Source organism: Elephas maximus, chromosome 10, assembly GCF_024166365.1.
Source record: "Elephas maximus indicus isolate mEleMax1 chromosome 10, mEleMax1 primary haplotype, whole genome shotgun sequence".
Classification (NCBI taxonomy): domain Eukaryota; kingdom Metazoa; phylum Chordata; class Mammalia; order Proboscidea; family Elephantidae; genus Elephas; species Elephas maximus.
In genome coordinates this window covers 90,722,085-90,744,402 of record NC_064828.1, presented here as the reverse complement: position 1 = coordinate 90,744,402, position 22,318 = coordinate 90,722,085, and the positions used below count along the sequence as shown (strand labels likewise).

The 22,318-nt window shown below is 47.1% G+C and overlaps 1 protein-coding gene across 2 annotated transcripts in view; it reads right to left on the bottom strand.

The window, feature by feature from the left end:
• Positions 1–7,170: 7,170 nt before the first annotated feature.
• ADCK1 (aarF domain containing kinase 1) overlaps positions 7,171–22,318 on the bottom strand; it is a 147,199-nt gene continuing 132,051 nt past the window's right edge. For both annotated transcript variants that reach the window (XM_049899480.1, XM_049899479.1), the window contains exons 9-11: positions 21,990–22,187; positions 10,206–10,399; positions 7,171–8,934 (exon numbers count right to left, since the gene is read on the bottom strand). In XM_049899480.1, coding sequence (XP_049755437.1) covers positions 8,763–8,934; positions 10,206–10,399; positions 21,990–22,187 — 564 coding nt within the window. In that variant the 3' untranslated portion in view covers positions 7,171–8,762. The remainder of the gene's footprint in view (positions 8,935–10,205; positions 10,400–21,989; positions 22,188–22,318) is intronic.

Below are 22,318 nucleotides of genomic sequence, written 5' to 3'. Positions count from 1 at the left end.
GCCCACATTCCTCACAGCTCCGGAGAAGAGCAGCCTCCAGACAACCACTGCCATTTTATAGCTGGGGAAGCTGAGGCACGGAGACCAAAGCAACCTGCCCGCCTTACAGTGGAACAAAGGCTTGGGGCCTGACCTCCAGCTGCCTGGCCCAGTGTGGGTTAAACTGCCCCTGTCCAGGGGATCCCAGCCAGGACAAAGGTAGAGAAGAACAGAGCCTATTCTCAGTACATCCTGTTGTCTAATTATTATGGACACAAACTGCTACAAGTCAGAACTCCAAATCAGCCATTAAAACATCCTGACCGTTCATGGTGTCTCTTCCTGAGTCCGCTCACAGTCTTGTCACTTCTCCCTGTATACTTGGGAAGGAGGGAAAGTGAGAAAGGCAGAAACCAATTGCCATTGAGTTGATCCTGACTCACGGCGATCCAATGTGTGTCACAGTAGAATAGTGCTACATAGGGTTTTTAATGGCTGATTTTTTAGTAGACCACCAGGCCCTTATTCTGCGGTGTCTCTGGGCGGACTTATCTCCAACCTTTCAGTTGGCAGCTGAGCATGTTAACCATTTGCACCACCCAGGGATTCCAAGAAAGACAAAACCTCCCCTCTATTCACACTTACCAAAAAAAAAAAACAAAAAAAACCTGTTGCTGCCAAGTCAACTGTGGGGCAAAAATGAATCTCTGCCAGTATGAACTTCCCTACAAGGAGTCTCTGGAAGGGACCCTGGACCATGCAGGCCCAGCTTCCACGCCAAGAGACAGCTGCTTAGGGGCGCCCCCGCCCAGCTGCACGCCTCCAGCCAGGAGCAGCTGTCACTGCAGAAGCCTACCAGATCCACGGAGAGGAGGCTGGAGGAAGGCAGAGAGGGTCTTTCAGCAGCCTGACAGGCTCAGTGGCAGCAGTCCACTCCACCGAAGGAAAACGGAAGGTCAGCATGACACGTGGTGTGGTCAGGGGTTGAGAGGGCCAAGCTCTGGCTGCCACTGCCTCTGTTCAAAGCCTGGCTCCACATTCACCGCCTGTGCACTCTCAAGCAAGCAACCTCAGCCCTCCGTACTTGTACAAAACAGTGGTGTCACAGTGGGTAGAGCACTCAGCTGCTAACTGAAATGTTGGTGGTTCGAACCCACCAGCCACTACTCAGAAGAAAGATGTGGCATCTTGGAAACCCTATGGGGCAGATCTACTCTCTCCTATAGACTCGCTATGAGTTGGAAATTAACTTGATGGCAACGGGTTAGGGAACAGTTGGAGTCCCTGGGTGGTACAAACGGTTAACATGCATAGCTGCTACCCAAAAGGGTAGGAGGTTCCAGTCTACCCAGAGGTGCCTCAGAAGAAAGGCCTGATAATCTACTTCTAAAAAATCTGCCATTAAACACCCTACAGAGCACAGTTCTATTCTAACACACATGGGGTCGCCATGAGTCAGCTCGAGGGCAACTGGTTAGGGAACAAATCAGAGTCCCTGACCTCTGTCGTGAATTCACCGGCCTGGGGAGCCTAAAGGGCTTCCTGTCTCAGCCAGTGTCAGCTAGGCAGGAGGAAAGCCCATGCGGCAGGCACTCTGCCCTCCAGCCTTCCCTCTTCATTATAACCCACCGTGAGGTGGGCCACTGACCACTTCCAGCACTCGTGACCGGGGTTAGACACGCCTGGGCTTCCAACTGTCAGCAATCAGCCCAGGTGAAATCTGATTCGGTGCCCGCTGGGCACTGGGAGGGCAGCTGCAAGGTCTGGCTGGGGCACGGGGCACAGGGCACAAGGCCTGCTGCTCAGGGGGTAACTGACTGAAGGACCCCTGCAATCCCTCACCTGCTGCCAATGGCTGACCAGTGATTTCCACTTCTAGAATTGCAAATCGCCTGGAGAAAGCAGTCTTCAGCGCCATATCTATCTTTCAGGGAGACTCAAATTGTGTTTGTGATGTTACATCAATTTGTCATTACATATGTGTATGATTAAAGACTTGTTGTTGTTGTTAGATGCCCTCCAGTTGGTTTCAACTCATAGTGACCCCGCATACGAGAGAACGAAATGCTGTGCTGCCTGGTTCTGCACCGTCCTCACAATCGTTGTTATGCTGGAGGCCATTATTGCAGCCATTGTGTCAATTCATCCTGTTGAGGGTCTTTTTCGCTGACCCTCTACTTTAGCAAGCACTTAAAGGATTAATTAGTGGTAGATGTAAACATTAACAATATTATCACCATTCTTATTAGTTTGTTTTGGCATATCTGCATTATTTAATTTCCTTGGAGACTTTAAATTTGGGAATAGCCAGGTCTCTCAATCTCAGAGAGACTCTGCCTAATGTCCACCCGTGGAGTTCATAACCTGCATTTCTTTCTTCTCCGGAAGACACGTGGGAAGGTGTGTTAGGCTGAAGCAGTATTCCAACCCTGACTGGACAGTAAAATTGCCTGGGGAACTTTCAAGGACAAAAGCAGTAAGTCATGTTGATATTATTTTCCCCTGGATAGGATATGCTGGGAAGGATACATCTCTTCCGTGGTATTTTCTTCCAAATCCATAACCCCAGTCTAATCACAAGAAAGCATCAGCCACAACCAAACTGAGAAACATTCTACAAAATGCCTGACCAGCACCCTTCAGAAGTGTCATGAAAGACAAGGAAAGATAAAGAAACCATCATGAACCAGAGGGGACTAAGGAGACAAATTGTCATATGTATTTTTTAATTTCCTACATGCAATGTGGAAACCCTGGTGGTGTAGTGGTTAAGTGCTACGGCTGCTAACCAAAGGTTGGCAGTTCTACTCTGTCCTACAGGGTTGCTGTGAGTCAGAATCGACTCAACAGCAACAGGGTTGGGTTCTTTTTGGTTAAATGCAATGTGGGATCCTGAATTCCATCTTGGAACACAGAACGTTAGTGGGGAAACTGCTAAAATCTTAATAATGCCTGTAGTTTAGTTAATAGTATTGTACCAGTGTCAATTTCTTAGTATTAATAAATGCACCATTGTCGGGGGACAGCCCCAGCAAGGAAAGACCCTCACACTGTGCATCCTGGCAGATAATCCAAAGAACTGACACACAGCCCTTTCCAGATTCATGTGTTCAGGGGAACTTACACGGGGAAGCAGCTGCTCTCCAGTGGCGGCTGGCTGGAGTATTTTCCGCAACAACCTAGCAAGGGTCACAAGCCTATATACCATTCCAGCTGGGACCAACGCTCACTGTTTTCTCCCACGTCCTTGGGCAGTCAGTGTTCCCAGGGACTTCACGTCCAGGCCCAGATGTTTTCCTTCTTGTTGCAAGGGCATTCTTCGGCCTTGGCTGCTGGCCCAGTCATGCCCCTCCCGGCCTTGTACCTTAGCCCTAGTCCATCCCGAATTCATCTCCAGCATGCTTTGGGGAAGAGCAAAGCTGATTCCATTAGGGAGGGGATGCATATAGCTGAATAGCATTACCCTACAGCCATGTACTGAACATTTTGATCAAAGATTCCATAAAAGAATCCTGATCAAAAGTGGGAAAACGTATAACAGAATTTCAAATTTTCATGGACTCTAGACTTTCGGGAGTCATGGAGGGTAGATGAATCCCTGAAACTATTGCCCTGAGATAATCTTTAAACCAAAAATATCCCCTGAAGTCATCTTAAAACTCATCAATAATTTAGCTTAACTAGTAAGAAAGGTCTGCCTTGAGCATTAGGCTCTTTTAAGAATTGTATATATGGGATCAAATTGACAACAGCAACTAGAAAGACTACATAGGAGCCTTATGGGGCAGTAAGTTTATGTTGATGAGGGAGGAACAACTCAGAAAAGGAGGGTAAGAATGGTTGTACAACTCGAAGAATGTAATCATGTCGCTAAATTGTACATGTAGAAACTGATGAATTGGTGTATATCTCAACAACAACAACAAAATGTACCATGCTTAAAAAATAAAGCAAAAATAAAACACACATACAGAGAATTAAAAAAATAATGCCTGGCCTCCATGCAAACCACTTAAACCAGGATCTTAGAGTGGGGCCCAGACATGGGATTATTTGAAGCTTTCCAGGTGATTCTGATTTGTACATCAGGTTGAGAACCACAGACCAGTGGTTTTCAGATTTGAGCTTGCATCGGAATTTCCTGGAGGGCTTCTTAAAACAAATTGCTGGGCCCCACCCCCCAGGCGTCTGTTCAGTACTGTATTAGTTTCTTATTGCTGCCGTAACAAATTACCACAAACTCCGTGGCTTAGAACAACACAAATTTTTTCTCTTACAGTTCTGAAGTCAGAAGTCCGAACTGAGCCTTATGGGGCTAAAATCAAGGTATCAGCAACACGCATTCCTTCTGGAGGCTCTAGGGCAGAATTCCTTGCCTTGCCTTTCTCAGCTCCTGAAGGCTGGCCACATTCCTTGGTGCACAGCCCATTCTTCACATCACTCCAACCTCTCGTTCCCATTGTCACATCTGCTTCTGACTCTGATCCTGCTGCCTCCGTCTTTTAATATAGGCCCTTGTGATTATATTGGATCCACCTGGAAAATTCAGGCTTACTCTCCCCATCTCAAGAATTTTAATCACATCTGGAAAGCTCCTTTTACCATGTGAGGTTACAAAACCTCAGGTTTCAGGGATTAGGATGTGGACATCGCTGCGGGTGGGGATGGTCATTATTAAGGCCACCTCAAGTAGGTTTGCAATGTGGCCTGAGAAACTGCATTTCTAAAATCTCCCAGGTGATGCAAATGGGTCTGGATGGGTGGTTCTCAGTGTGTGGTCCATGGACCAGCAGCACCAGCATCACCTGGGAGCTTGTAAGAAATGCAGAAACACAGGTCCCTCTCCAGACCCCTCCCCAGTCAGAGTCTGCATCCATCCCAGGCTATCCATTTATACATGAAAGTTTGAGAAGCATTGTTCTAGAATGGAAGCTCAAGAGGAGGGATGAAGAAACAGAAGTTGAATGGCAGGGGCTGGAAGTGTTTAATGCCATCATTTCACTAGTCTTAAGTGCCTGGCCTTCCTTCTCACACAGGAAAAGAAAAGTGTGAAGAAAAATCTAAGGAACTCTGCAACCATCAGGCCAAAGGCAGAAGCGAGCGAAGAGGGCCTCCCCTACCCAGCAGTGCTGGCCAGGGCATGGTGACCTGGCTGGGATGAGGAGCTGGCTGAGGGTGAGGACTGCAGCAGCTGGGGAGCCAGAGGCACCGAGGAAGACTAGGAAACCAGGCCAGGAGGCACTCACTGCAGGGGAATGGACACTGAAGCTACAGCTCAGGAGTTAAAATTTACTCGGTGCTGACTCCACCCTTCCTTTAGAAAAGGAGACCAAGCCAGTCAGTCTATGCTGCTCTGTAAACAGTTGTGCTTTACAAAAAGGAAGGAGGGAAGGAAGAAAAGGGCGAGGAAAGGAGGGAGGGAAAAAGAGAAGGAAGGAAGAGGAGAGGGAAGGAGGGAGGGAAGAAGAGAAGGAAGGAAAGAGGGGGAAAAGGAAGAAAAGAAGGAGGGAGGTAAAGCAAGGAAGGAGGTAAGAACACAGCCTTTTTGAACATTTGGCCTTTTACTAAAACTTTCAGACTTAAGGCCTGGAACTGGGCCTCCCAGTTAACAGTAGTGGTAGCATCTGGTCACCTGGCATTCAAGGACTCTGGCTAAATATGGGGACTCCCAATTCTGCCCAACAAACATCACTGCTCCTACAGGGCAGGCTCCCAGGAACACCCACGCAAACCCCGCTCTCTGTGGCTTTGTTCATCCTGTCTGTTAAGATCTTGCCCCATCACCAGTTCCCAACTTAGATCCTAGCTCCTCATCGCTATACCTTTCCTGACCACTCAAGCCCAAAATGTTACCCTGTGTGGTTCCATTTCAGACTCTTCTCACATTTGTACACACTGAGAACAATTCTAACTACCACCCCCCTGACCCCCAACCCCCTGAGGATCTGCTTGGGTGCCTCCTGGAGCCACTGATGTTTTCTGAGATGTCATCAGAGGAAGCTGTAGCTGGAGAGCCCTGGGCAGCCTTTGTAATACTGTCCCTGACCATCTTTAATCCCAGGAGCACCTAAGGACTCTGACTCCTTCCAACCAAACAAGGTAGCATTCCTACGGAGGGTGGGTGGCAAGTGTAGCTCTTTAAATATTCAGATTTCAACACCCCTGAGAACAACAAAGTATTTTGAGATTCTACATTTTGAGCGTTTATTGAGCACTTACTAGAAGGCAGGACATCTATATGGACTATGTGCTTGGCATGGATCTGAGAAGCTCTAGGCCAAAAGGGCCAGAGATTCAGAATTGTTCTCTCCTTCACCTGAGAAAAGGAAGAGGGAAAAGTAGCCATGTTGCCCAAATCAAAGAAGCCAATACCTCAATTAAATAAGTACCCAAGGGTTAATAAGAAAAAATACCCCTAAAAGTGGTGCCTTCCTGGCAGACGCTGTCACTGCTCCAAGAGAGAAGTCATGAATTCATAGGAAATCACCAAACCCAAATCCATGGCCAACCTCATGGCAAGTTCTACAAGACAGAGAAGGGGATCAGGGCACACGTTTGACAGAGACACTCACCTGAACTACCTCTGAGCCATGGAATGAGTATCTGGACAGAGTCTCCTCCCATGGCCTCTGGGCTCCAGAAATGAGCCCACCAAGCCAAGCAGCAGGCACAGGCCAGCGAGCAGGTCAATTAAAGCTCACCTTGGCCCAAGCCACACAGGACACAAAATACCAGATTGGTTCAGGTCATTCTGTCTTAGGTTTCAGGGAATCTGCTGGACTCAATCTGTTTTTTCTAGGACTTTCGTCTCCTTGACCCATCCAATCCCCTTCCCATCAAAAAAAAAAAAAAAAAACTCAATTTCATCTGAAATCAAGGTCTTTCCAACCCAACTCAGGCATATAAAATTGGCCAAGGAGCAAATATAATCCATATCTACAGTACTGCAGAATAAAAAACAAAGCATGGGCCATCACTTACCAGCTGTGTGGCCTGGGGCAAATTACTAAGCCTTGGGTCAGATCTGTGTAAGTGGGCCCTCCCTCACAGAACTGATGGCACAATTAAATGATGGAACCTATTTACAGAGCCTAGGTGGCCTCTCACATGTGGAAGGCACTCAATAAATGCCAGCCTTCACCCCTCTCCTTTTCAAACTGCCCTGTCCCCCCAACTCCCCTGCCTCTTTGCTCTCCCCAGGTAACTGTCCTGGGTGCTGGGCTCACTGGCAACACGCTGATGTTTTAGATCCCAGGGCACCTGGAAGCCAACCATTAAACCAAAAGTGAAAAGCAAGTAACCATTACCTTGAACAGAAAGGACATTTATATTTACTTCAGTGGCTATAAACGATACCATAAAATATAATATGCAGCATGCATCCTCATGATTAATAACAGATCTTGCAAATTATTCTCTCAGGTCCCTGGGTACATAGAACTGGTCACTAAGAACAATGAATTCTTTCAGGAAATAAGGGGTTGCGAATTGTCTCTGGTCACTGGAAAATCTGCAGCTTGTGTTACCAAAAATGAGACCAGAAAACGAGCCTCAGGGTCAGGGTTTTTCTCGCCCTGTGAGGAGTAAAATAAGGTCAGAGCAATTCATGTGCAATTACTGTCTGCAAGCACTGGTTTCAGCAACAGGATCACAGTCTCCAGAAGGACTGAGGGACCTGGTAGAATCTCTAGCCTGAAACTCTGGTCCATCAAATGAGGAACTAAAGGCATAATTCGGGAAGCGACTAGTAGAACAAGGCAGGTGCCGAGGTCACGGGGAACGAGGTGAGAATCCAGGGGAACCAAGGTCCAAGGATTTGGCCGAGCCTTTGAGTTCCTAGCCCTGGACTTCTTCACTCCTCTGATCAAGGTCCTGGGTCTTGAAAGGTGCGAGAAACTTACAAGAAGCAGGAAGCAGACCCAAAGTGGACAAGAAGCCAAGCAGAAGATCACATGGACGCTCGGTCTCCAGGTCCATTCTCACCTAGTGGCCAGTGTGGATTCACTCACAACTTAGAATAAAAATCCCCACCAGCCAAGCCCAGGTTTGACCTGATTCCCCCTCAGCCTTCCTGGGAAACCCCGAGGAAGCAGCAACTGGGGCGAACTGTAATTAAAAGACCTTGGCAAGGACCGTGAGGTACATTCTGGATGCAGCATGTGGTTGGGGTTGCAGTGGGGGCCAGTGAGTTAGGGTAGACAAATCCTATAACCCCGAAGGTTCTTTTATTGAAACACAGCACATGACATAAAACATCCAAGAGGTTACCATGACAGCAGTGAATTCATGGCTCAATGGAGTCTGCTCAAAGATGCCAAAGAAACTTACTAACGTGTCACACCTCTGGTGAGTGATATGGAAAGGAGAGGGAACCTGTTCTCTAGCAAGTTCAGAGACTATGATGACCTGCAAAAAAATCAAACTTCCTCCAACTTAAATGTGCCCTCGATGGGATACATGGTCCACCTTGACAATATAAAGGATTAACAGAAGTGAGGGGACATTCAACCCAATGGTACATACCAGGAGTAGGAAAATAGACTGCTGTGTCTTCTCCCTGGATAAGGAGAGAAATCTATTCCATGATACGGCTTGTGGGCCCTGAGACAAAGGATGCAGACTAGGTGAAGGATACTGCTGTCATGGAGAGTGACCTGGGTCTTCAGAACACCATGTGATAGAAATGGGGCAACTGGTGGAGACATGGTGAATAAGTGGGGAGTGAAAAGACACCTTTCCCACCATAGAGTCAAACCAGAAAGGGACACGGGATAGCAAGTCCACTAGTGTGAAGCAGAAAACAGTCGGCAAAGCAAGGCCAAGACCCAGTTGGCCAGCCTCAACCCCTTCACACTCAGAATGAATTCATGAAGGTCGATCTGCCACAAGTTGAAGGCCTCCCTGAAAGAGATCTGGGTCCTTCTGAAGAAAGAGCAGGTATTCTTCTTCTTGTGCCTGGAGGAAAGGCAAGGAGGGAAAGAGTGAGGGATCGAGAGGAAAGAAGCACTAGCTCAGTATCATTTAGGAAATGGAAGATGGTGGCTTTGCCCACTTGACCCGCTCCCTGTCCCTGTGGACTGCTTTTGGTTATGTGATCACCCTTCTGCCCATTCTGGGCCCAAAGGAACTCAAATATTCTGAAAGAGTTTTTCAAATAAGTAGGGTAAGCAAAAGCAATTGCTTAATGGGGGATCAATGGCTAATGAGTAGAACATTCAAATGTTTCTCTTTTTCCAAAAGTATAGTAAATATACGCAAACTTGCTAACGGTGGGAACCACCTGGAAACCTCAGAGGCAGGGGCCATTGTGAATTCAGCCTGGCTCAATTGTTTATAGATCAACAAAAGGACATGATGAAAACTGGTGTTTATGATGATGACCTATTCAAGACTTCATTTCCTGAAGCCTCAGAAGAAATCATGTCCAGCCATTTCAGCGTGCAGTATATTTTACAGTAACCTAATTTGATATTTGATAGTGAATGCATGATATGTATGGTCAACTCTCCTTTCACCACATAATTTCCCAGAGTGACCCACTGCCTGTCTAGTACGGGAGTTGACCACACTCTAAACTTCCTCCTTTGGGAGATAAGTTTCAGCCAGAAGACGGCCCTTTCTGTGTATTCACCGCACTCAGGTAGAAGGGCTTAAAACCCTCACTCCTTTTCCACCATCTCCCTGAGGGAGCAACTTCCTTTCCTCACCAACACCCCAAGGGTACCCAGGCATCTGAAAAGATCTGAGATATAGAAAGAGCCTGCTCCATTCATGCCCCTCCTCATGCCGGCCGTCCCAAGTCACAGCTACACTCGCAGGAAAAAGAACTCTGGCCTAGCTCCTGGCCAGTCTCTGGGGAGGCACTTATAGGACCCTGGACCAGTTAGAGATGGGATACATATCAGTGGTTCCTGACCCCAACTCCAGGGGACACCTGGATGGAGCTGAGACTCTCAGAAAACACTTTAAATTTTCCTGAGGGAAGCTGGGTAGTTGGGTGGGGAGTGTGAAGTCTTGGACTCTGTCACTTTTCACAAAGTTCTCTGATCACCCACAAAACTGCCCCGAGGCACTAGCAGTTCACTGACTTTGTTCTCTGCCCCCACTTTTCCTGCAAGAAGAGCTAAGATTGGGAAGCTCAGGCAGGGCCCTGTGGACCGGTGGGAGAGCCCCCTAGGGCAGGCTGGGAGCCGGGGGAGGAGGGAGAGACAGGAGCCCACACTCACGAGGCCAGCGCCCTGATGCAGCAGCGAGACATGTTAAGGAAGGAGCCAGCGCTAGCGCGGGTACCCAGGGCAGCCTCGATGCTGCGCAGCAGGTCGTTGGTCTTGAAGATCAGCAGCATCTGGCGCGGCACATGGTTGAGGAGCTGGCTGACCTGGGGAAGGTAGTTGGCCGCACTGTCCCGGATTTCTGATTCCTGAAGCAGCAGTGGGGAGACAGAAATGAACGGCTGGTATGGGATGTGGTGGCCATGGGAGTGGGGAGCTACAAGGAGACGCCAGGAGGAGTTACCACAGCACTACTAGGAACACACCCCACACGGAAAGAGCTCTTCTCTTAACGTTTTTTTAAATTGAAGGCTAGCATAAGGGGCTCTGGATGGAATGTCGAACACCAGCTTCTGGCCACTAACCAGACACAGGACAGAAGCACATGAAGAGGGAATAGGCCCCATTTCTGTTGCAGGTCATCCCTGGCTCCTCACAGCCAAGGTCAACAATTTCTTGTCATTGTCAGTTGTTGTTGAGTCAATTCTGATTCACAGCAAACCCACATGTACAGAGTAGACGTGAACTCCATAGGGTTTTCAGGGCTGTGACCTTTTGAAAGCAGATTGCAGGTCTGTCTGCCCAGGTGCCTCTGGATGGGTTTGAACCACTAACCTTCTGCTACCAATTGAGCATTTAACCCTTTGTGCCACTTGGGGATGTCTAAGGTCAATGATACCCATCCCCAAATACCCCAAGCCAGTACTGGCTGGGGCAGGAAATTGCCTTACCCACCAACCCTTCTACCCCACCCCTATTTGATGAAATTGAAATCAGCTGGCTTTCCTGCCCAGCGATCTATCCTCCTCTTCTTCCCCAAGGCTTACTCACTGGCCATCTACTTTAGCCAAGCCTGGAAAGAGCCCTGGACACTGGTACTAGCTGAGTCATGGCCCTTGCCCCTCCTGCCAAGCCCAAGCTGGTTCAGGTCATAGGTTGGAGCCCCCCCCACCCCAATCCCAAAGTCATGCCCCATATCCTGACTGACTGTGACTCTGTGACTTACTGGACATACTAAGAGTCTTATAGCCCATACTGCCTGGAGGCAGTCTCACCCCTCCCAACACCTGAGGTCCTGATGCCCCCAGAGCATCGGGGTAAGCCCTCAAAACTGGCCATTCCCACCGCTCTGGTCCCATCTTGGCGTACAGGTTCAGGGCATGTGTTCTGCTCCTTTCATGTCTCTGACCTTTGTGTGGCTCTCGGCAGGTTATTGCCTCCAGCCAGAATCCTGAGCATGACAGTGCAGTTCTGATCTTTCAGAAAAACAATGACCATGATGATGACTACGGTGATGGTGGGTGACATGTATGAAGCAGTAACTACATAAACCAAGCACTTTGGAAATTCTTGGAAGTATCAATTAATTTACTCCTTCCAGCCTTATGAGGTGAGTGTATTATTCCCATTTTAAAACGAGGAAACTTAGGCATTGAGGAGCTAAGTAATCTGCCCACTCCCTCTCACTTACAGCAGGACTTAAATTCAGGCAGTCTAGCTCCCTAGCCCATGCCCTGACCACCTGGCTCTACTGATGCTCCACCTGACACAGCAGGTCTGTGTGGCTCTGAGTAAGTCCTTTAGTCTTTTTTGATTCATTGTCCTCTCCGAAAAACTGGGAATGATATTACAGTGTGCCCACCTCCCAGCAGCACTGAGATGGTTGTAAGAGATAAGTGCTCAGAATCCATCAAAGTCATATCGATGGGCCCAAAACCTACTGCCGTCCAGTCACTTCTGGCTCATAATGGCTCTATAGGACAAAGCAGAACTGCCCCACAGGGTTTCCAAGGCTATAATCTTTAAGGAAGCAGATTGCCACATCTTTCTCTTGTGGAGCAGCTGGTGGGTTTGAACCACCAACCCTCCAGTTAGAAGCCAAGCCAAGCGCTTAACTACTTGCCACCAGAGCTCCTTATGGAGGAGCTCCGTGCTGCCAAAAGGCATTACCACTATGGCCGCCTTTCTACAGTGGAAGCAGAACTCGCAGCCCTTCCAGGAGCATGGTGTGTGGATGATAACTGAGTGCTGTGAATCTTGCAATGTCCCCCAGGCAGGAGCTATCCAACTGGAACATTTCCACAGGAAGCCAGACACCAAGAGGCCATCTGCCTCCCTGCTGCAAGGTCACCCTGCTATGATGGCTAAGGCCAGACCAAGGCCCAGCTCATCATAAGGGACCCACCTCCTAGCAATGTTAGAACTGGCCTGGCATCAGCCCTTCTCAGCCCGAACAGAAAGGGCCTTCACCAATTCAGGTTATCCCTTTAAGCCTAGACAGATCCTGGTGGTGGGTGTCTGGGGTAAACTCTGTTGGGTGCCTACCCCACAGCCATTTTGCTTCCATAGTTCTTCTCCATGCTATAGGGTCGCTATGAGTTGGAATTGACTAGAGGGTACTGGGTTTCTGGGTGAGTTATTAAAAGAACCCCAGCTCTGTTCACTTGACACCTTGGGGCCATATTCTTCAGGGAGGCTGAGCCCCTCCCAGTCCCAGGGTGGGGGACATCTTGATCCAGCTCAGCCAATGCTGACTCTGAGCTCTCTCATTCCCCTTGCCAAGTGGTTGGTTGAGGCATGGACATGTGACATGATTCTGGCCAATGATATATGAAGAGAAGTGAGAAGTTTATTGGGAGACTTCTGGGAAAGGTTTTCTTGCCCTTAAGAAATGATGCATAAGAAGAAATAAACCCTCTATTCCTGTCACTGGATGCCACTGAACGAAGACAGTAAAGCTTGAAGCAGCTGCAGCCATCCTGAAATCATGAGAGGAAAGCCAAGAGAATCACAGAGGACGAAGTCCAGAGTCCTGAGTTTGTTAATTTTCTGAATTAACCAAGCTGGAATCACCTACCTCCAGGTTTCTTGTTATGGAGAAAACAAATTCTTTATCTCTTAAGCCACTTTTAATTTTTTGTTGTTGTTAAGAGCAATCAAAAACATTCTCCCTAATACAGTATTGGAGGTTCCCCCAATTCTCAAAAAGACCAGGGCTCAAAAAGACTGAGAGACTGAGCTGGCCTGGAGTGACTCAGTTTACCTTCCAACTGGGTTCTTGTCCAAAGTGAGCAAATAGAGTCAGTGTCTCTAGAACCTACAAATACCTCTACGTGGCTAGATCCAGTCCCAGGACTGCAGGGAACTTGTAGAAGATAAAAAAGATGTACAAGACAGTGTTCTTGTCCTCCAGGCCCTCACCACCCAGCTGGGGAGTTACGATGTGTATACAAACAACTACTCTGTGGGTATAAGGAACTTGCCATATCAGTGATACAAGCAGTAAGAGATCACTTTTGGCTGGGGTGATGAGGAGAAATGTCCTGGAGGACAGAAAACCTCTTCAAAGAGCTGGCATTTAAGCTGAGTCTTGATGAATGAAAAAGACTCCAAACATGGAATTGTATCAGTTAATAAAAGCAGATATAGTTAATTGAGATCTCTTATATGCCATGTAATCTCAACCTTCCCTGTGGCTTTAAATACCCATCTATATATGCTGAAGACTTCCAAATTTCTATCTCGAGCCTGGACCTCTTCTCTAAGCTTCCAACTCAACTGCCCATGATATCTCTACCTATATGTCTCAAAACAACTGCTCCCACCCCGAATATGTCCTTTCCAAAATCTTCCCTATGTCAGGAAGTGGCAACTACCTACCCTATATTGTTGTTAAGTGCCCTATGTAAAACAGAACAAAACACTGCCCGGCCCTGTGCCATCCTCGCGATTGTTGTTATGCTTGAGCCCACTGTTGCAGCCACTGTGTCTATCCATCTCATCGAGGGCCTCCCTGTTTTTGGCTGACCCTCTACTTTACCAAGCATGATGTCTCCAGGGACTGATCCCTCCTGATAACATGTCCAAAGTATGTGAGACACAGTCTCACCGTCCTTGCTTCTAAGGATCATTCTGGTTGTAGTTCTTCCAAGACAGATTTGTTCATTCTTTTGGCAGTCCATAGTAAATATTCTTCGCCAACACCACAATTTAAAGGCACCAATTCTTCGATCTTCCTTATTCATTGTCCAACCTTCGCATGCATATGAGGTGACTGAAAACAACCATGGCTTGGTTCAGGTGCACCTTAGTCTTCAAGTCTCAGTCATCTTTTTTTTTTTTTTTAATAAAGAGGTCTTTTGCAGCAGATTTGCCCAACGCAATGCATCTTTTGATTTCTTGACTGCTGCTTCTATGGGTGTTGATTCTGGATCCAAGTAAACCGAAATCCTTGACAACTTCAATCTTTTCTCTGATTATCATGCTGCTGCTTATTGGTCCAGTTGTGAGGGCTATATGAAGAAGAATGTGGCATCAGGATTAATGGAAGACTCACTAACAACCCGTGTTATACAGATGACACAACAGTGCTTGCTGAAAGTGAAAAGAGTACTTGAAGCATTTACTGATGAAGATCAAAGATCACAGCCTTCAGTACGGATTACACCTCTACATAAAGAAAACAAAAATCCTCACAATTGGACCCATCCTATGACTCATCTCAAAATCCTATGACGCAGCTTTGAATCCTCCCCTCCACATCTGTTGTTGTTGTTAGGTGCCGTAGAGTCTGTTCCGACTCATAGTGACCCTATGCACAACAGAATGAAACATGGCCCAGTCCTGTGCCATCCTCACAATTGTCGCCATGCTTGAGCCCATTGTTGCAGCCACAATGTCAATCCATTTCGTTGAGGGTCTTCCTCTCTTTCACTGACCCTCTATTTTACCAAGCATGATGTCCTTCTCCAGGGTCTGGTCACTCCTGATAACAAGTCCAAAGTATGTGAGATGTGGTCTTGCCATCTTTGCTTCTAAGGAGCCTTCTGGTTGTACTTCTTCAAACACAGATTTGCTCGTTCTTCTTGTAGTCCATGGTATATTCAACACTCTTCGCCAATACAACTCAAAGGTATCAATTCTTCTTCAGTCTTCCTTATTCACTGTCCAGCTTTCACATACATATGAGGCGAATGACAACACCGTATCTTGGGTCAGGTGCACCTTAGTCCTAAAGGTGACATCTTTGCTTTTCAACACTTTAAATAGGTCTTTTGCAGCCAATTCGCCCAATGCAATGTGTCTTTTGATTTCTTGACTGCTTTTTTTCTTCTTCCATGGGTGTTGATTGTGGATCCAAGTACAATGAAATCCTTGACAACTTTAATCTTTTCTCCGTTTATCATGTTGCTTATTGCTCCAGTTGTGAGATTTTTTGTTTTCTTAATGTTGAGTTGTAATGCATACTGAAGGCTGTGGTCTGTGATCTTTATCAGTAAGTGCTTCAAGTCCTCTTCACTTTCAGCAAGCAAGGTTGTGTCATCTGCATATCACAGGTTGTTAATGAGGCTTCCTCCGATCCTGATGCCCCATTCTTCTTCATATAGTCCAGCTTCTTAGATTATTTGCTCAACATACAGATTGAATGGGTGTGTTGAAAGGATACAACCCTGACACACAGGGTTTAAACCATGCAGTATCCCCTTGTTCTGTTTGAACAACCGTCTCTTGATCCATGTACAGATTCCTCAAGAGCACAATTAAGTATTCTGGAATTCCCACTCTTTGCAATGTTACCCATAATTTGCTATGATCCACACAGTCGAATGCCTTTGCATAGATAATAAAACCCAGGTAAACATCCTTCTGGAATTCTCTGCTTTCAGGCAGGATCCATCTGACATCAGCAATGATATCTCTGGTTCCACGTCCTCTTCTAAATCCGGCTTGAATTTCTGGCAGTTCCCTGTCGATGTACTGCTGCAGCTGCTTTTGAATGATCTTCAGCAAAATTTTGCTTGCGTGTGATATTAACGATATTGTTCAATAATTTCCACATTCGGTTGGCTCACCTTTCTTGGAAATAGGCATAAATATAGATCTCTTCCAGTCGGTTGGCCAGGTAGCTGTCTTCCAAATTTCTTGGCATAGATGAGTGAACACTTCCAGTGCTGCATCTGTTTGCTCAAACATCTCAATTGGTATTCCATCAATTCCCAGAGCTTTGTTTTTCGCCAATGCCTTCAGTGCAGCTTGGACTTCTTCCTTCAGTACCACCGGTTCCCGATCATATGTCATCTCCTGAAACGGCTGAACATCAACCAATTCTTTTTGGTATAATGACTCTGTGTATTCCTTCCCTCCTCTTTTGAGGCTTCCTGCGTCATTTAATATTTTCCCCATAGAATCCTTCACTATTGCAACTCGAGGCTTGAATTTTTTCTTCAGTTCTTTCAGCTTGAGAAACACTGAACGTGTTCTTCCCTTTTGGTTTTCCATTTTCAGCTCCTTGCACGTGTCATTATAATACTTTACTTTGTCTTCTCGAGACGCCCTTTGGAATCTTCTGTTCAGTTCTTTTACTTCATCAGTTCTTCCTTTTGCTTTAGCTACTCGACATTCAAGTGCAAGTTTCAGAGTCTCTTCTGACTTTCATTTAGGTCTTTTCTTTCTCTCTTGTCTTGTTAATGACCTCTTGCTTTCTTCATGTATGATGTCCTTGAAGTCATTCCATAACCTGTCTGGTCTTCAGTCATTAGTGTTCAATGCATCAAATTTATTCTTGAAAAGAAGTTTCCTGAATAAACTGAATGCTTCGAAGGCCAGCATAGCAGGGGCAGGGGTTTGGGGACCATAGTTTCAGAGGACATCTAAGTCAGTTGGCATAATAAAATCTATTAAGATAACATTCTGCATTCCACTTTAGAGAGTGGCGTCTGGGGTCTTAAATGCTAGCAAGCGGCCATCTAAGATGCATCAATTGGTCTCAACCCACCTAGATCAAAGGAGAACGAAGAACACCAGAGACACAAGGTAATTATGTGCCCAAGAAACAGAAAGGGCCACATAAAGCAGAGACGACATCAGCCGGAGACCAGAAGAACTAGATGGTGCCTGGCTACAACTGCTGACTGCTCTGACAGGGAACAAAACAGAGAAGCCCTGAAGGAGCACGAGAGCGATGGGATGCAGACCCCAAAATTCTCATAAAAAAAGACCAGGCTTAATGGTCTGACTGAGACTAGAAGGACCCCGGTGGTCATGGTCCCCAGACCTCTGTTAGCCCAAGACAGGAACCATTCCCCAAGCCAACTCTTCAGACAGGGTTTGGACTGCACAATGGAATAGAAAATGATACTGGCAAAGAGGGAGCTTCTTGGATCAAGTAGACACATGAGACTATGTTGGCATCTCCTATCTGGAAGGGAGATGGCAGGGTGGAGGTGGTCAGAAGCTGGCTGAATAGACACAAAAAGAGAGAGTGGAGGGAAGGAGTGTGCTGTCTCATCAGGGGGAGAGCAATTAGGAGTATACAGCAAGGTGTGTATACATTTTTGTATGAGAGAATGACTTGATTTGTAAACTTTCACTTAAAGCACAATAAAAATTTTAAAAAATTTATTCTTGAGATGGTCTCTAAATTCAGGTGGGATATACTCAAGGTCATACTTTGGCTCTGTGGACTTGTTCTAATTTTTCTCAGTTTCAACTTGAACTTGCATAGGAGTAATTGATGGTCTGATCTGCAGTTGGCCCCTGGCCTTGTTCTGACTGATGGTATTGAGCTTTTCCATTGTGTCTTTCCACAGATGTAGTCAATTTGATTCTTAGGTATTCCATCTGATGAGGTCCACGTGTGTAGTTGCCGTTTATGTTTGTGAAAATAGGTATTTGCAATGATGAAATTGTTGGTCTTGCAAAATTCAATCATGCGACTTCCAGCATCATTTCTATCACCAAGGCTGTATTTTCCAACTACCGATCCTTCTTTTTTGTTTCCGATTTTTGCGTTCCAATCACCAGTAATTATCAATGCATTCTGACTGCATGTACAATCAATTTTGGAATGCAGAAGTTGGTAAAAATCCTCAGTTTCTTCATCTCTAGCCACGAATCTGTCAGTTTGTCATACTGTGGGGGCTTGTGTGTTGCTGTGATGCTGGAAGCTATGCCACCAGTATTCAAATACCAACAGGGTCACCCATGGTAGACTAGGAAGAAGGACCCAGCAGTCTACTTTTGAAAAGAATTAGCCAGTGAAAACCTGATGAATAGCAGTGGAACATTGTCTGATATAGTGCTGGAAGATAAGCCCCTCAGTTTGGAAGGCACTCAAAACACAACTGGGGAAGAGTTGCCTCCTCAAAGTAAAGTTGACCTTAGTGACGTGGATGGAGTCAAGCTTTTAGGACCTTCATTTTCTGATGTGGCAGAACTCAAAATGAGAAGAAACTCTGCACGTCTAATCCAACAGAAAAAAACAAAAATCCAAACCTGTTGCTGTCGAGTCAATTCCGACTCATTGTAACTCTATAGGACAAAGTAGAACTGCCCCATTGGGTTTCCAAGGCTGTAATCTTTATGGAAGCAGATCGCCACATCTTCCTCCTCTAGAGAGCTAGTGGTTTCTAACCGCTGACCTTTCAGTTAGCAGCTGAGCACTTAACACTGAGCCACCAGGGCTCCTTAATCTAAAAGAAGGTCCTCTCAGTTTTACCTCCAAAATACATCTTGGCTCCATCTACTTCTCTCCATCTTCATCGCTGTCAGAGCAGTCTGAACCTCTGTCATTGCTCAACCTGGGTCCTGCCCAAGCCCCCAACCTCCTATCTGGCTGCCCCATTGCTCACTGTGCCCCACTCTAGACAGAGAAAAAAACAGCAAATCTGAACAAGTCATTCTCCTGCTTAAAGCCTGCCAAAGGTTCTGCTTTGTACTGAGAATCCGAATTTTTCCCATGGCTTATAAGGCCCTGTGTGACGCTCTCATGCCCAGCGTTCCAAATCCCTCTCTTCCTACCACCCCCCACACCACACTCCTGACCAGACCAAGCTCTTTCCTCCCACTAGGACTTAGTGCAGGTGTGTCCTCTGCCTGCTATGCTTTCTCCAAGCTCTTCCCATGGCTGAAGCCTGTCTTGTTGTTGGGAGGACAAACGAAGAAGTGACTGATCCAGGACCTGCAAGCTGCCTCCAGGCCTGAAGTTGACCACAGTCCTGGCAAACACCTCCATTCCTGGAAACGAACAGGAGGCCAAGGAATATAACACCCTTGAAGTAGGAAATATAACATCCTTAAAGGAACCTGGGCCCAAACAATAACATTAGGACATCTCGGACTTGAGGGAAGGGAGCCTGCATGACAAACCCACATCACCTCCTCTACACATTAATCTCTGGAGCTGGGACAGTAGCGCCAAGAGCTACCTGTTCTGAGGCTGCCCAAGACCTCGCCCTGTAGGTTTTCCCCATAATAAATCTTAGACTGGTTTTTCAACCTGGAGTGGTCTGCCTCTTTCTTTGGTCTGTCCCTACTTTCTGTGTATGACAGTCACTTTTGGATTTCCCTAGGGAAACTCCCCTGCCCAGCACCGGCACCTGACACTTGTACTTCAGGCCTAAGGTTAGATGTTAACTCATCATCAAGGTCTTCTCTGAGCACACTATCTACAGCACTCTCCATCCCCCACTATTACTCAAATCACCGCACCCTGCCTCCCTCCTTCACGGCACCCATAACCTGTAATTATTCATTCACCTCTTTGTTCACCTGCTTACTGTCTGTCTCCCTCAACCAAAGAGTAAGTTACATGAAGGCCTGTCTGTCTGTTCATCACTGGATCCTCGGCACCTAGCACAGGGTCTGGTAAAACAAACATCTATTGAATGGATGAACTTCAGGCACTTTACATATATTATCAGTAAAGCAGAAATTATCATCTGTATCATCCCTATTTTACAAAGGAGGGAGACTGTCTCTCTCCTTCTGAGATGGTGAGCTTGGAGGCTGTGTAAGTCTGGGGCTAGAGTCGCTGGGTGGTACAAGCAGTCAGTGCACTCAGTTACTAACCAAAGGCACCTTGGAAGAAAGGTCTGGTGATCTCCTTCCAAAAAATCAGCCATTGAAAACTCTACGGAGCACCGTTCTACTCGGAAACACATGGAGTCGCCATGAGTTGGAATTGACTCAATGGCAACCGGTTTTTTGGTTTTTAAGCCTGGGGCTGCTGGTAGTCATTGGTGCCACCAAGCTTGCTTAAAATTAATGTCAACTCAGAGGAAAGCAGAGCCAAGAGATGGAGAGAGATGGCCTCTTGATGACATTGTTTGAGACTCTACATCTAGCCATTCCTAAAGTCACCTACCACAAAGCAGCTTACAGATGAGGGCTGTGAGGCTCAAAGAGGTGAAGGGAACTGCCCAAGGTCACACCCCTAGGAAGACGAGGTGCTGGAACTACAACCCAGGTCTTTCTGGCTGCGTGAGCAGGATCCTGCCCTTATGGTGAACAGGGGCCTCATCGGGAGCCCGAGCCCACCCACCACATGGATTCCAGCAGATCTGGATGGGTCTGGAGAACTGACAGAGTGGAAAGACAGAAGTCAATTCCATAAGGACTGAGAGACCTCCTGGGAGGAACACACGCTGAGCAGGAAGAACGAGCTTGCCCCAGTGTTATGGACAGAATTGTGTCCCCCCAAAATATGTGTCAACTTGGCTCGGCCATGAATCCCAGTATTTGTGTGGTTGTCCTCCGTTTTGTGATCTGATGTAATTTTCCTATGTGTTATAAATTCTAATCTCTGTCTGTGGTTGTGGTTAACAAGGCAAGATTAGGTTATGTTAAAGAGGATCAGGGTGGGATGCAACACCCTTACTCAGGTCATAGCCCTGATCCAACGTAAGGGAAGTTCCCCTGGAGCGTGGCCTGCATCACCTTTTATCTTACAAGAGACAAAAAGAAAGATAAGCCAGCAGAAAGAAGGGAACTCATGCCACCAAAAAAAAGGCATAGGGAACAGAGCGTGTCCTTTGGACTCAGGGTCCCTGAGCTGAGAAGCTCCTAGACCAGGGGAAGATTAGTGGCAAGGACCTTCTCTCAGAGCCAACAAAGAGAAAAGGCCTTCCCCAGGAGCTGGGGCCCTGAATTCAGACTTCTAGTCTCCTAGACTGTGAGAAAATTAATTTCTGTTTGTTAAAGCCATCCACTGGTGGCATTTCTGTTACAGCAGCACTAGATAACTAAGGCACCCAATAAACTTCTCTCATGGGAGCAGGTGACGATGAACATGGGGAGGAGATGTTCCTAGGATCTGTTTCCCAGCCCAGTCTCCATGGAACTCTTGTCTAGGTCCAACGGAGAAAAAAAAATAGAGAACAAAAAAAGCTGTTTTACTAAAAACTCTGCAGGACAATGGGACAAGCAGCACTGCTTGGGTACCTCGGAAGAGTAAGCAAAGCACTTTCCCCATATGGTACCTCACAGGAGCCATGTACTGGGCGACAGCACACAGCAGAGGTAGGGTCAGGTGTATGCACGAACACACAGGAGACAGTCCCTGGGCATTCCCAGAAGTCCTAGGAGAACTTGCCAGGAGCCTGAAATCTTTCATGAACAGCCGGAGCTAAAGCCACAGAGGTCTGAGTTACTATAGTTAACATGGTCCTGTTTATACGTCCAGGCTGGTAGCCTGGAGAGCATACAGTGGGATACCTTGTCCTTTCCTGCCCTCTGTCCAGGAGAAATGTTTCTCCTCCTGCCCCCTTCTTCCCATCTAAAAAAAAAAAAAAAAACACTCCCCTAATTCTGACATGCACGCACACACACACACGTGTGCACGCGCACACACACAGCCCTCCAGTCTAGAATCTCAAACCCTGGTTGAAAAGGGTCCAAAGGCCACCCCTGGTTCTGCCCCTTGCATTTGGAAGAGGACAGGGCCAGGAGGAGGCCACCCACCTCAGTGGCAGTGACTGGAGCTTGGCTGATGCCCCTGTTGACAGAGTTCCACGACCGGGCTGTCAGCATACAGGCAAACAAGGGGTAGAGCTCACCGGCTCCCAGGCGCTGGCTGTACTCCTTCACCTTCTTCATGTCTGTCCAGATCAGAGACTGCCAGAGGTGGCAGTAATCCAGGCGGAACTCTTCTGTGAGCACCTAAGGTGAGGGCAGCAATGGCAGGACCTGAGCCTCCTGTCCTTGTAAGGTCCTCACTGTGCAGGCCCCAAGTCCCTGGCTAGTGCTGACCACTGCAAAGGGGCACAGATAAGGGCCACAGATCCTGCATG